Source organism: Haliaeetus leucocephalus, unplaced genomic scaffold (assembly GCF_000737465.1).
Source record: "Haliaeetus leucocephalus isolate CR32 unplaced genomic scaffold, Haliaeetus_leucocephalus-4.0 Scaffold556, whole genome shotgun sequence".
NCBI lineage: Eukaryota > Metazoa > Chordata > Aves > Accipitriformes > Accipitridae > Haliaeetus > Haliaeetus leucocephalus.
The window spans coordinates 884,037-898,681 of NW_010972992.1; the positions used below are offsets into that span (position 1 = coordinate 884,037).

General features: G+C 42.2%; 1 protein-coding gene across 4 annotated transcripts in view; it reads right to left on the reverse strand.

Annotated features, from left to right (window-relative positions):
• Positions 1–410: 410 nt before the first annotated feature.
• Positions 411–14,645, reverse strand: part of CDC42 (cell division cycle 42) — a 29,213-nt gene continuing 14,978 nt past the window's right edge. Inside the window, exons 3-6 of one of the 4 annotated variants that reach the window (XM_010577163.1) lie at positions 10,766–10,838; positions 8,472–8,581; positions 8,167–8,364; positions 411–2,271 (exon numbers count right to left, since the gene is read on the reverse strand). In XM_010577163.1, coding sequence (XP_010575465.1) covers positions 2,182–2,271; positions 8,167–8,364; positions 8,472–8,581; positions 10,766–10,838 — 471 coding nt within the window. In that variant the 3' untranslated portion in view covers positions 411–2,181. Of the gene's footprint in view, positions 2,272–2,921; positions 3,789–7,393; positions 7,730–8,166; positions 8,365–8,471; positions 8,582–10,765; positions 10,839–14,645 lie in introns of those variants that run through there. The other 3 variants (XM_010577162.1, XM_010577164.1, XM_010577165.1) reach the window with 3 other exon arrangements.

Genomic DNA, 14,645 nt, shown 5'->3' on the forward strand with positions numbered 1-14,645 from the left:
TTAGACACGTGAATTAGGTTTAGCTATTAGAAGGTGCAGAAGCCCATTTCAGTCTGCTGTAAGCACACGGAGCAGCCACCAATGTTCAACTGTCACCAAACATCACAAGTACCAGGAGTACTTTCAACTGCAACCTACAGACCTACAGCCAAGCCTCCCCACAGAAGAGAGCAATTAAAAACTGAACTGCAAAGTTGAACAGCAGCACTAATCACTATGAAAAGTGAAAAGCACACATTTTACCCTGAGCTTTTGGATTACAGCACCCACAAGTCAGAGTCTTAAAATAAAAATGACCTTTAATGAGGCTCTTTGGAATGTGTTTTAATAATGAATACAAGTTACACATCAACAGTGTAAGACTTCACCATTTCTTTGGAGAATTAACAAAAAGTGTAATAAATTCTGTGAGCTTTTGGGTGAGAAACAGGTGTGATATCATTTGTCCTTTTAGGGTTTTTGCTATCTGCTCATGAACAAGGAACAACAGGAAACTTCCACAAAGACTGGATTCTTGACAGAAGGGGTGCAAGAGCCCAGTAACCCCCAAAAGCCAACTTTTAATATTTGGGAACACACACAACGAGTATTCCTTTCATTAAGAACCACTATGCCCTCTCTTCGGAGTTGGGTACGACAGCAAGGACACTGCATCAAAGATTAGAGCAATCTTGACATAACCAAGGCCAGCAGCAGAGATGAGGGAAGACATCAACTGACAGGATTAAGCAGTAAGACCCAAACTAACTTGCAAGGAGGAGAGTGGGGCTCGCAAGGGATAAAAGTCATATGTACAAGTCCTTCACACTCAAGAGAAAGGCAAGGGAAATAACTACCCTCAGGCAGGCTTGTGAAGATACTTTGTTTAATACATCTGAAAAGAATGCATATACAAAGAACTTAGACATGAAAAAGCATTGCTTCAACACTAATGAGTCTACAAGAAATTGGAATTTTGGATGATGGAGAAGATTCCCTAAGTCTTAAAAAACTTTGAATTTGCAAGCCAAAATATATTTTTGGTAAAATCCCTACAACACTGCAGTCAGTCTACGTAAAGACCCTGCACACAATCCTCAGCGGGCTGGAGCCCATCTTACAGGTTGAAGGTTACGTACAAGCGAAATGCAGAAAAAGGGGATTCCCTTAACTGGTCCCTATATGGTGCCACACTAAACACTAGAAACCCCTCCCTGCAGTTCCTTCCTACTGACACAGGTTTATCTTTCCACCCCTCCCTGAAGGATGCCAAGCCATCCAGGAAGAGATGCACCACCAGGGCCAGCTCCAAAACTTGTCTTAACATACACCAGGTCCTTTCAGAATGTCCAAACAGCAGTGTACATGCTGGTCATTGTAAGCGTTTTGCTAATAGTTAAGGATTGGCAGAAGATGGATTTGTTAAAAGCCAACTGAATCAGTTGGGCATGCTTAAAAAGGTGCAGTTATTTCTTCATCACGTGACAAAAGCTTATGATGTCAAAGATTAAGGAAGAGACTGGCAAGCTAGTTTCAAGTCTGACGGTGCATCGAGAAAAGGATTCTCCTATTCCTAAGGCTTCATAACTTAGAGGATGGGGTAGAAATTTATGACCTGCACAGTGGAAAGCCAGGGGAAGAGATACAAGGCAACTTCAGAGGAGATGCAGATACATTTTCTACACTCCTCCTTAGAGGAGCACCAGCTTGGGACATTTTACTTTCCTGTATTTATCTTGAGTACTAAAGTCTGCTCACACCCAGGCTGCTGGCTGGCTGCAGAACAGCCCCAGAAGTTCTTGAAACCAGAACCAAGTCTTACCAGACTGGCATAAAGGGACAAGGCTTCAGTAAAACAGCCTAGAATTAGTCTGTTACAGAAAAAGTCATCACAAGCATGCCTGGATTTTAAACAAAAAAAATTAGAAACAGTAAACAAAATAAAAAACTAGTACTGATCAGTGTTTTCTGATAATACATAATTACTCAAAATTAACTAGTTTAACTGAATTGAGGGGGCACTGGGGAATAAACACTAACATTCTCATCTCACACAGGGATCGTGTGGGGGAGATGGGAGTGCAGGGCATTTGTCATTATTGCAAAAACAAATTTTAAAATTTGTATCTTTAGTTTGATTTAAACATTGCTTTTAGTATGACATCGAACACCAGCTTTGCAGAAGGGGCTGTGGAGGGACGTTCATAGCAGCACACACCTGCGAGTCTTCTTCGGCTCCGGAGGCTCCAGGGCAGCCAATATCGCTTCGTCAAATACATTCTTTAGGCCTTTCTGAAAAGGGGCAAAGAGAGAAAGGGGCAGTCTCATTTTTGAGTTTTTACACAAACAAAACCACAGAAAGCCAAGTGGCAGACAAACCCCTCTAATGACGAATCAAGGTTTGCCATCTACAACTCCCAGTCTCCTTTGCTCAGCTAGGCTCTGTCCAAGCTGCGCTGCTGTGGTTAGCAGTTCCCTAGCACAGCATCTGATTTTCTGAACAGGAACACAAATCCTTTGAGACCAGACCGGTATACTTCACAAGAAGCAAAACACACATAACCAAGTCATTCCCTTAAGGCAATTTTTATGATTAGTTGGCTATTAACACATTTCACATGCTAATGACAAAGCAGAAAGTGCTGCATTCAAATGGAAGAGCTTGATCTGGAGCACACCGGGTATAGCAGTGCAGACACCCGTGTGTCAGGGGAGAGAAGAGACACAAGGCAAGCATGCAACGATAGATCAGTCCGGTACACGCTCTGGTCAGGCTTCTGGCCCCAAACACCCGATGGTTAGAAGCAGCCAGGTAGAGCCCAGAAGCTGTGCATGGTATCAGAGAAGTCAAGATGGGAGGAGTATGAAGCAGATACTGTACATTGCGTTAAGTGTTAAACTGAAGCCAGGAAGTGCAAATCGGAATAAAGCTTCATCAGTCATTTATACAAACAACTGCAATTTTTAATTTCAAAATTTAAAGACAAGCTACAATTGATGTTTTCTCCTTAAAACAATAAAAATCAGAAGCATAATAGTAAGAAGCAGCTTTACATGTTACAGTAACAGGCTTTAAGGATCCATTATTGAAATGAAGAGGTCTACCATGTTAGTGAAAGCAAGAATTTTAACAGTTCATAAAGCAGTAGCAAGTACATTGATATTTCCTTCCCCCCAAGGACTGACAAATACTCCACTACAGCACAGACAGCCAAAGCAATAGCAACAGAAAAACATCTCACTGCACAAAGGAGAACCAGAAAACCCTTCACATTACAGCGTAACTTGCAGATCACTGTTTCATGTACTTTTGTCATGCAAATACAGTTAACAAGAGTCACAAGGAGAAATTGAAAAAAAACACGCATCCTTTCTTCCAGTTGGATTCAGGAAGATCAAACATCATGTCTTATTCTTTTGATCTTTCTTTAAATAATGATGTAACCAGATCCTTTCCCCCAACAGCCTGAATTATAAAGCTACCCACATCTGGCAACCCAAGCAGCAGAGAGTTAAGCGAGTCCAGTTCGTGTTCCACAGTCACAACGTTTTACTAAAGATCTTAAGTATTGTTTTCAGTCCAAGAGCTAATACAGAGGTTGCTCTAAGATGGCAAGCAGACACAACAGCTTTCAATCAAGGTGGTTTTATTCACTTTTTAACCAGGTTTCTACAGTAGTGGGACAGAGGAAGCAGCAGCAAGAGGGGAAGGAGAAAGTTTAGAATATACAGCACTTCCTTTTGGGCTGAGTTTCCGGAGGCTCGAGGGCAGCTAGGATAGCCTCATCAAACACATTCTTCAGACCTCTCTACAAGACAGAGGGGAGGAGAAAAAACAGCAGCCAGGTTAGAGGATTAGAGAAAAACAAGCAGATACAAAGAGCATTCAGGATAGACCAGGCTGAATTCACAGAGGCAGCAAACAGATTTACTTTGCAAAAAAACAAAGTAGATCCCAGGAGGAAATCTCATTTAGATGACCCAGAAGTCAGTGTCAGAGACAGACAGAACATGTGACAGACCAAGTTAGACAAAATGAACACCCAGAAGGGCAGAGGCACAAACACAGAGGCAATTGGCAAGAACAAGGGGGTGGGAGGGGCCGCAGAAAAGGTGATGGTTTCCATTTAACTGCTGAATATACACTGAGGGAGTTTACAGGGGAATAAACACAGGGGAGAGCAGTCTGCCCCACCACAGGGATCCAAAAGGTCAGGTAAACCTTTTGTAGTCACCCACCATGGATAAGCAAGCACCTCAGATGCATGGACTTACTGCTCCCAACTACCCCAGCGGCAGCTAGTCCAGAGCAAAGGCTCCAAACAACTCTGCTTTGTGAATTCAGCCCTGAATAACTGAAGATCTCCAGATGGCTAGGGAAACATGATCTGGGATCGAAGCAGTACCTCTCTGGTAAGCCATCGTCATCTTCAGACATTGGCTATCAGTCTTTTAAGAAGCGATGCAATACCTTACCAGTGCTGCTATTTTGACATTGAGAGCGAGCACGGAAATGGTGCATTTCAGTTATTCAGTTAGTTACCAAAGCAAGTATAACCACTTGAGTCACAGGAAGACAGAAATGGTGTTAGGATTGGAATAACTGAGATCCAACACCAGACGAGCAGTCACAGAGCTGCAAGGAGTCTGCAGGGATTACACTGGAGCACGAAGCATGCGTTGCATTTGCTATAAGCACAACAGGAACACTGCAGTGTGTTACCACTCCCACGCAACTCTGCCAAGTTACACATGAACACCAGAAGTGAAACCTGGCTCAGTTTATGCTAACTGGACTCGCCTAAATCTACTGTCATGAGTGCAACCTTCATAAATTCCGAAGAACTGCTTTATCCCAGCTAAAGACAAACAGAAAAGCTTAAATTACTTCCTGTAAACAATTGTAGCCTTTGCAAAATTAAGATTTTTTTTTTAAATCATTCAAATGTAACTGGTTTCTCCCTCACAGGTTAGACTGGATATATCCCTTTTAGAAGGTCTTTAATCTTGTTTCACTGAAGCACATACATGGGAAATCTCAGACAATTCCATCTGGAAGCATTTAAGTCCATCATGTTACATGCAAGATCATACTTGAAAGAACAGAAGTTAAGGAAATCACCATGTACAATCATTCTGTAAATCCTCCGCAGCAACTTGTTGTTTTTGGTTTTTTTAAATGAGTTGCAACCCTGGCTGACAAAAGAGCTAGAGACTTCTGATAAATAATGCCTATGTGAAGTCTGAGTGCTAAGTAGATTTTCTTTCTCTGCAAGAATACGGCTGTAGTATAAACTCAATTATGTACTATTATCTAGATTAAGAACCCAGGCAGGGCAAGAGTCAAGAAAACACGCTTCCTTAATTCTCCTACTCAGGGACTCCTCTTTTGTTTTCCTGTTGCACAGGAGAAATTAATTTGTTCATGGGAACAGAATCTGGGATTTGTTTTGAAGGACCTAGCAAAAAAATGGGATAAGGGAAGAGAAGAAAAAACAGGACAGGAACAAAATTATTGTAAAAATGGGACTGGGGTTAAAAGCCTGGATGCTGCAAGAGTAACCACGTGAAGGGAACCATGTTCAATACCACTGGCACACAGGCCTCGATACTCAAGTTAAAGTAACACTGCTCCTGTGCTGCACTGGGGAACAGGTTGAGCTCAAGCTCCCTTTGCCCCCTCCAGTCATGGACAGTTTAAGACACTTTAAAAATCTGTGTCAAAACTGTAAACCCAGCATCAGGGGTAAAAAAGGAACTGAATTCAAAAGTTCTCCTTTGTGTTAGGTACTAGTGTTGAGCTTCAGAAAGTTCACTCAGACATCTAACTCTTACATTTAAGAGAAGCAACAATCATTTTAGTTGTAATCTGTGTCAGTCACTCTTTCCTAATAGCAAAGTGTTACCCACTTTTTACAGTAGTATTGGGTGCTATTTTGCAGAGAAAGATTGAAAACAGACATTGAAAGCGCCTTCCTCACAATAAGGGATTCCACAACCTGAGGAAAGGTGGGGATAAGAACTGACTCCTCAGTACTGCAGTCACCCAAACACAGGGAGAAGAAGATATTCTGTCTTTACAGAAAAGACTCAAACTCGGCCTCTTACAACTCACCTAGTACTTTCAGAACATTGACCCTTCCACGCAGACAAGCAAATTCTTCCTCCCAGGAAAAAAAAAAAAACCATGCTCTGGCTCCATGATTTTATGATTACTTGCTACCGTGGTGTCAAAGTAATCTGTAAATTAGTTCAGAAGGAAAAAACCACCCTAGACTGCTGAGGTGAGCTGTGCAGACAGAAGCCAAGGTAAAGAGAGATTGAACTACCCAGCTGAGCGTAGCTTCAGTTGAAACCAGCCACCACAACATTGCCTTGCAGGTAGGAGAACAACCCTCCTAGCTAGGAAAGCCAGCCGACTTCTGTGTTTAGCAAGCTGCCAGCTAGATCACTGCCAGGAAATTCAAACAACTCTTCGCAGATAATCTACATTTCTGTTTGGCAGCTGTTACTGACAGATAGAGGAAAAAGGTGTTTTGTAAGGTGAGTCAACAACAAATGAAGAAAGAAGAATAAAGCAGATGCAAACCAACTAGTCTTCCAGGTGAGAAGGCTTCTGAACCCTCCTCCCAGCTTACTCTTGATTCCTAAAACCATCAATGGGTATACAAGCACTAGTGCTCTGGAAGAAATTCAGGCTGAGCTTCCAAGTGCATAAAGCTGTTCTCTGCAACAGATACAGTTTAGTCTATCTGGAAATAAAAAAGAATGGATAAACACTGAAATTTTTAATCATATCAGCTCTTACTCTGGTAATTCTAAGTGCTTCCATGCAATTTGAGCAGACTAAACAAGGCAAGTTTAAAGCTACAGAGGAAAGAGTCTCAGTGAGCAATACAGGACAAAAAGTCCTGGTATGTATTTATCCAACTAGCAGGTTCTACAGCCTAGTTAGCAGCAGCATTCAGGATGTGCCAGACACTATCTAAAATGGTATTTTGGGACTGAACGGATCTAGGAGAATTACAGCACAAGCACAAATAACCCTCAGCTTGCATGTGGGCAGTAAGGAAGCACAGCCAAGACCACCTTTTGATTAGGGATTCCCAGGATGAACTGCAGTGTGCCTCACCACAACACCTTCAGTGCCAGTGTCCTGCAAAATTCCATCAAAAGCCTCTTCTCAGCAAACATTCAGGCAAAGCTTTGTTACAAAAAAAGTCTCAGGATCCCAAACGGAAGAGTCAACATGCAATCTGGGCAAAAGGTGCAAGATAAGCAGAACTTCAGGCTTCATGAAGTTTAGCAATTAAAGCTTTGTGCTCAAGATACTAGAGACGAATGCAGAACAAAACTGAAAAAGAGTGAGGTACTTTATACTGTGCACACCTAGTTCCATGCACATCAGGTAGGGACAAATTCTTTAGAGTAGCACTAAGGAAACTGTGAGAGAGTGGTAGTCAATTCTGCAAGAGTAGGCACGCAAGATTAAGTTCCCAGGGCATCCAAAGTCAAGGCAACGCACCAGCTAGCCAGCCGATGGCTCCCATCTACCCCGCCCTAGTATTCCTACCTTGAAGGGAAAGGATAATCAGGTTTCCTGGCCTCAAATCAGCTACTTCAGTTGGCCTTAGACTCATGTTCACAAGTTAGTTCACACAACATCACCATGTTTATGCCTTAGGAACTACTTCATTTTCAACATAGCTTCCATCTTAAGGCAGACAGAGAAAACACAGCTCACCACTGACTGCACAGGAAAAGAAAGAAGCTCTGAAGTATGAAGGCTTCTTCTAGTCTTAGAAGTACCAGAACTGACTTTTCTGAGAGGTTTTTTCTTTGCCTGCTCTCTTCAGTAGTGAGCTGCATCCTGTGTCCTAACCCATTTAATGTCCTTAACGCACCTTTAAGTTTTCAATAGCTATTTTCCTCCAACACAAAAGCAAACACAGCAAGCACATCCTCCTCCATCACCTCTCTACACTATGCCTAATCTTCACAAGCTGATTTTCTTTCTACCCCTGCCAACTCCTTGTGCCCTAGAACAACGGGACAAAGAGAAAGATACTGTCTCACCAGCAGAAGCAGAGCTCATACCCTTTCACAACCATATTGAGCTGGTTTTCCCCTTAACTGAAAAAAGCATGGAATACAAGCAAGCAAAAATGGTCAAAGACCAATCCTCACCTGCGTAAGTGCAGAGCATTCCACGTATTTGACAGCCTTCAGGTCCCGGGCCAGTTTTTCAGCCGTCTCTGGAGTTATGGGCTTCTGCTTGTTCTTGGCAAGTTTCTCAATTGTTGAGGGATCATCTCTTAGATCAATTTGGGTCCCAACAAGCAGGAAAGGAGTCTTTGGACAGTGGTGAGTAATTTCAGGTACCCACTAAAGACAGAGAAGACACGGTATTTGTTACTAATCACCTAAGATAACTCCTCGTGTATTTCTGAAATCAATGCAGCAGCTCCCTTTTCTGGCAGAGTTCAACCAACCTTTTCTTTCACATTTTCAAATGAAGAAGGAGACACCACTGAAAAACAGACCAGAAATACATCTGTCTGTGGATAGCTGAGGGGTCGTAATCTATCATAGTCTTCCTGACCTAGAAGAGGAGAAAATTAATGCCATATTAGACCCAGACAATGAAATACTACCCTTTACAGGTGGTTAGAATGCATATCCCAGCACAACAGCATTATTGTGATTAATCCTAACTCTTCAGCAAATACAGATGCCCTGAACCCAAACATTCGAAGTGCACTCAGGCTGTCTAGCAGCATTCCCCTGAAAACGCACTGAAGTCCCAGTGCAAGCTGTGCTTCAGAGGAAGCCAGGCTCTTTCCTTTGGGTCCGTAAGAGAGCAGGCAGTCCCTGTAGAGCACCAGTAGCACTGACCCCCCAGCCCAACTGCCTGAGCTCATTCTTAAACCTCCTCATCTCAGTTCAGTAGCACTCTTTTTAGAAAGCAAACCTGGCACTAAAGCAGCTGCTCTACTTGCTGGCAACCAAATCAGAAACACTTGTTCAAAATGTCTGATTTCAAGTGATGCTCTCTTGCCTATCATACAGGACCAAAGACCTCTGAGATCTTGAAGGAGATGACTCAACACCTGGGACATCTCAGTAGAGGAAGATCTACAGTTTGAAGATGGAGGTCTAAACAGCTTGTTACAGCTATCATGCTTGGCTGGACACAGAAGAGCTAAGCACTGACCAAAATATCTTGTAGCCATTAACAGACTACTCCAAAAAGCTTTGTCTTCCTAGTACAAATTCAAAACAAAGACTTTAAGGTTGTTTGTTCCATGGGTTTTTTTTAATTTGACAGTTAGTAATAGGGGGTTTATCCATTGTTAAGTTCTGTAACTTGTGCTAGCTACTAGTTAGCAAAAAGCAGGTGACCTTTAAAGAACAAAAGCCTCCCACTTCAGAAGCCCAGTTCCAAAAGGAAAGCCTCTATATTCACAAGTACATAGAGTCACCTACATGCACTAAAGTCACTCGGTAAGTTTTTAGAATTACCAGATGGGTTACTACACTCATGCTGATGAACAGTACGTGGATATGCATATCTACACACACACCAGTTTCCAGAGGCCTGAACCCAGAGGACCTCAGCAGGAAAGCAGGCAGAGAAGGACCTAACACAGCTTGTATCCACGCAGAATGGATACAAAAAAGAAGCCAGAATGCTATAGTTGAGACCCATGTAAGTAGTGGTCCCTACAGCAGCCTACACAATGTGTGTCAGGAAGGAGACACTTCTCTACTTAACTCCTTATTCCAAGAACTAGGGAGTGTGCAATAACTAACACACAAATCACATTTGGGAGGAGAATGTGAAGAGCTAATTGAAGCTACAGTGTTTAATTGGAAGCACAAGATTTTTTCATTAATCAAATACGACACTAATGATGCATCTGTAAGAATACAGCTGGAAACAGATTAAAGTTCTATCAAGACTGTTTTAGGTAACAGCTTATCAACTAAACTCTCTGGAAGGACTTTCTTGAAGCAGAGTTTACAATGCCAGATGCTGCCATACCACTTTGGTATTATTACAGGTTGGGGACTGGGTAACTAGCAGTTGAACCAGTTTCTACCCTTTCTTGCTAAACTTTTACATGCGCAAAGCAATGTGTTTAGCTCTTCAGTCATTATACACTCCTCCAGCCAGAAACTGAGATACAGTCTAATAACCATAAACAAAGCAGCCTGCAGATTTATCTTTAATTTAAAAAAAGCACACAGCGAGAAGGCTTATGACACTCCACATAACATTCTGATTTCATCCATGTTAGGAATGCAGAGACATGCCACATGCACATCTAAGACGTTCTAATGTTAGTCATTCTGTCTTAACATTTCATCAAAAAATAGGCTATTTACTATACCAAAACCACAAACAATCCACATATTTTATTCAACACAATTTTCTCCTTTAATTTTGTTTAAAAACATAGAACCCCCTTATCTTTCAGGTATCACCTAGATTAGAGGTGAAAGCTTGAAAGTTGTCATCTGGTGTCACACAATAAAACAGCTCTAAAACAAGTAGAAGATGTTCTTGTTTTGTTTTTTGTTGTTGTTTGTTTTTGTTTGTGTGTTGTTTAGGATTTTTTTAATAAACTCAATTTTGCAACTCTCCAAAGGTCAGGAATGAAGAATCAGGAAAGATTTTTTTTTTTAATGAAAGGGGAAAAGAACCAACTGTATGTCTTCATGTTCAACACCACCTCAACTACATCTTGGGCAGTTACAATGACACAAGCATTTGATTTCTCACCTGCAGTATCAAAGAGGCCTAGGGTGTAAGGCTCTCCTCCAATCATCACTGTTACAGCATAGTTATCAAAAACCTGGTAAGAAAAGAGAAACACATTTAAGAGAATGCGAATAAGCCATCTTTCAAACCATCATCCTACTCACCTTGCCAGACCACCTCCAATTTGTAGAGGAGTCACCTGCACAGGATAACAGAAGCCATTAGGCTTACAATGGTATTACCATTAAGGCTGTTAATAGGACAATTCAATATGGAATAGGGATGCAAGAGCTATTTCCATGATGTATATAAAGCAAAGGCACACTAGGTATACCACTGCATATAACAGGGTAAAAGCCACTGAACAGAACACCTGGAACAGCTCTTGCCTGTAATTGCAGAGGTTTCCCACATTGCCACAGAGATTTCAACCTTCACACTTGGTCTGACACACTAAACACATCCCCACAAAGACAGACCTGATAAACTTCAGCCCTGCCCTTCAGGGCACAGAGCTATGGGGCTTCTTCTCACAGGACCCAAGTCTTCTGCTGAAGTTCATCTTTCTGAACATCTAGGGAATTCAATACAGAGTCCATCTTTTCAACAGGAATTTATCCTCCATCTCTGGAGGAAGCAATACAGTTGGTCAAAATCAGCCTGTGTCAAATTCACTCTCAAACTAAATGGAGAATCCAGCTCCAGAAGACCAAATTATATTTATTGTCTCTGCACAGCAGCTGGCACAATAGTCCTGTCCTCCAGGGCACAGCTGCTACACAGATCAAAAGCTAACACCACCAAAAATGTTTCACCCAGCAACCTGTTTACAACACTACTGAGCACGAGGACCTACCCAAAGCCTTCTCCTTCACCACCCACACACACAGCATTAAGGAGTATACTGTCTGGGGTCAGTTTCCTAAATTTCAATAACCATTTTATCTTCAGAACCACAATAGAGAGTGTTTCAGAAAGTACCTTTAGCAAAAAATCCTTCCCACCCTAAAAAAAAAAATACAACTGTCCCTGCATGTGCTGCAAGGTTATCAGAGACAGTTGAGATCTCTGAATAACGATAGGGAAGCTCTGCTTCAATACAAAACTGAAGTCTGAGCAGCCCCCACAGATAAAGTAAACCACAACATTAAAGAGGCCAGCAGTCATCTCAAAAGCTTTTCGTGGAAGTGAGGGAGGGAGGGACATGGAGAAATAAGCAGTCACATGCATCTATTAACAGGGCTTTATTAAGAGCTTAGGTTCTTGAAAAAAATCCCACTAAAAATTGAGATAAGACCAATGACACAGCACTTCAAAGCTGAACTTCCAAGAGTTCAGATCTGTCTCCTTTCCACCTGACTGTCCTGGTTAAAGCAACACCTAACACCACACTGATTTTTTCAGCTTTTCACAACTCACCATGACTGAGAAAGCAGCTCTGGCCGCAGCATGCTGCATATCTCCAGGAAGATCAGCTAGAAGCAGAAGTCCACCTCTCATACTATTTTAGATTAGCAGTCAGGATTCTAAAGTACTGCAAGAGTTTTCACCACTCATCTCCATTACCTGCAGCCCAATCCTGTACACACTGCGCTGAGTTTGCCTTACTGAACACCCCAGGAAGCGTCCAGCTACAAGTAAGACCTTTGGGCTGGGGGAAGGTGGAAGGCATTTCACAGAGCCTATTCAATATGCCACAGCTACTACTTCAGGACTCCAAAGGACAAGTCAGGATGAGAACTCATCTATTGCTAGGTACAGAACAAGAAACTGGTATGCTCCGTGCTGAAGGTCAGAGCATTTGCTCTTTCAGATGTCAGAAGATGGTCAGTAGCTTAATCCCCCAAAGATATCCCCTCATTTTCACCCAGTGGACAGGAAGTCGATAATACTACCTGTAGCTGCCCTTTAGGGGGATTAGCATGCACTCTCCCTCATCATGGGATTTTTGTTTTGGGCTGTTGGGTTTTGTTTGGTTTTGTTTGTTTTTTTTAAGCTCCCTATCTGCAAAATGCAATTTTTTTTTATTTTTTTTTTTTTAAGGTACAGCAACTATTGAACAGGTCTGGGGTTCAGCCCTAAGGAGACCAGGGTTACAAGGCTAGCCTTCAGACAAACCTGACAACTACAGTCTCACAGTGCACTCTACAATCTTATCCTCAATTGTGCCAAACAGGCTAAAAACCAGAGCAACAACTAGCCCAACAAGAAGTTTCAATTTCTGTCAGTGCCAGACAGCCCATTAGAGCAGGTGGCATGAGTTTTCCTGTTACAGGACTCACACCTGATCTGCTGCTTACCTGAGCATTCCCAGTGCCTTTCCACAGACATGTCCCTTGCTTCTTTTTTTTGAGAACAGCAATGACATCAAAAACATGCAGGTGACAAACCATGTGCAGTACCAGTATGAAACCCATCTCCCACTGGGAAATATCCTCAAAAAAGAGAAAGGGCTGCAAAACACAGGGCCAAGTGAAACTAATCTAATCTATCAGTCTGAACTGGTGCATTTTGGCCGCACTGCTGCACAAGTACAGCTATGCAGGGCAACAGCACAGGCAGTTTACACCAGCCACTCCAGTGCCTGCACAGGCAGAGCAGCTCAGTTTGAAGCCAGACTGTTACTGATTTGCTAAAGCATCCCTACCTCCTACTAACTCTCTATGCCCAGTACCACTGAACACCCTCAAGGAAGAAAGGTGCCACCTTCCTCTCAAGAGACACTTTGCAGTAGCTGCTGCAGCTGGATTCCCAGTGTTGGTCAGTACACTGGCCTTGAGCTACCACCAGTATTTACCAGGTTCTCAAAAATCAGAACTTTACCTCCAGGTTCTCCTCCTGCTTAAACATTTTTGTTAAGCAGCGAGTCCTACCCACTTTACTCTAGGGTCCTTATTCAGCCACAAACGTTCTGGAGACATTAAGGTTTGCCAACTCTCTGACAGCTTGCTTTCATTTTGGGAACAATGCTATCTGTTATATTTCTTTGCCCATTTATTACTAGAAGTATTAGCTGGAATATCAGAGGTTACTAGTTTCCAGAGTCTGAAATATGCCTCTAAGTCATACACAGAATTAGGCATAGGCCTGTGATATCCCCAGAACAGCAAGTTCCTCAAATCATGAAGTTCAGGGGTAAATACTATTCCAGAAACATGGGACAGTTTTAAAAGGCACTATAAACAAGCCTTAGGACACCCTGAACACACTTTACTGGCAAGTAACTTTCTTTGAATAGCCTTTTCCACATTGCTTGTTACCAGAGATTTATAGACAGTACTACCATCTGCAGGACAGCACACAAACTTGCAAGCTTTCAAAATACACATTTTAAGATTATAATGTTTTTCAACATAATTAAGGGTCATTTCACTAAGGATAAGTATAAAAATACTCACTGCCTGAACTCACTGACCACTTTCATTTTGTCTTGACCATAAAGAATAGCTTAAATAGGGCAAGCAGGGCTTCCACAGGTTCAGCACAGGATGTGGTTGTCCCAGAAGCATCACAGCAGGATACTTGACACCACTCTCAAAAACTTGAGAATGGCAAAACGCAGTTTCAAATGCAACTTCTTCCCTACCAGTCCACAGTGAGAGGATCTCCATGAGATGAACTTCGGTCTCCAGGCCTACAGCACAACCCTCAGGTTCCTAGCAGTGGCCACTGCATCCAACCTGAATACTCTCAGGTTTGGGAGTCCTTTCATTTTTAGTTCCAGAACTACAACACAAACATTTTCGTTCTGTGAAAGTCTGTCCTATTCTTAACAAACCTCAAATTTGGCAAGTTGAAGATCTTTGGATAGTGTACAAAGCCAATACCTCAAAGAGGCAATGAAGTTCACTGCAACTTCTTTCCCATAAAGAGAGGATATTTTTATAAAGAAGTAGCTGTT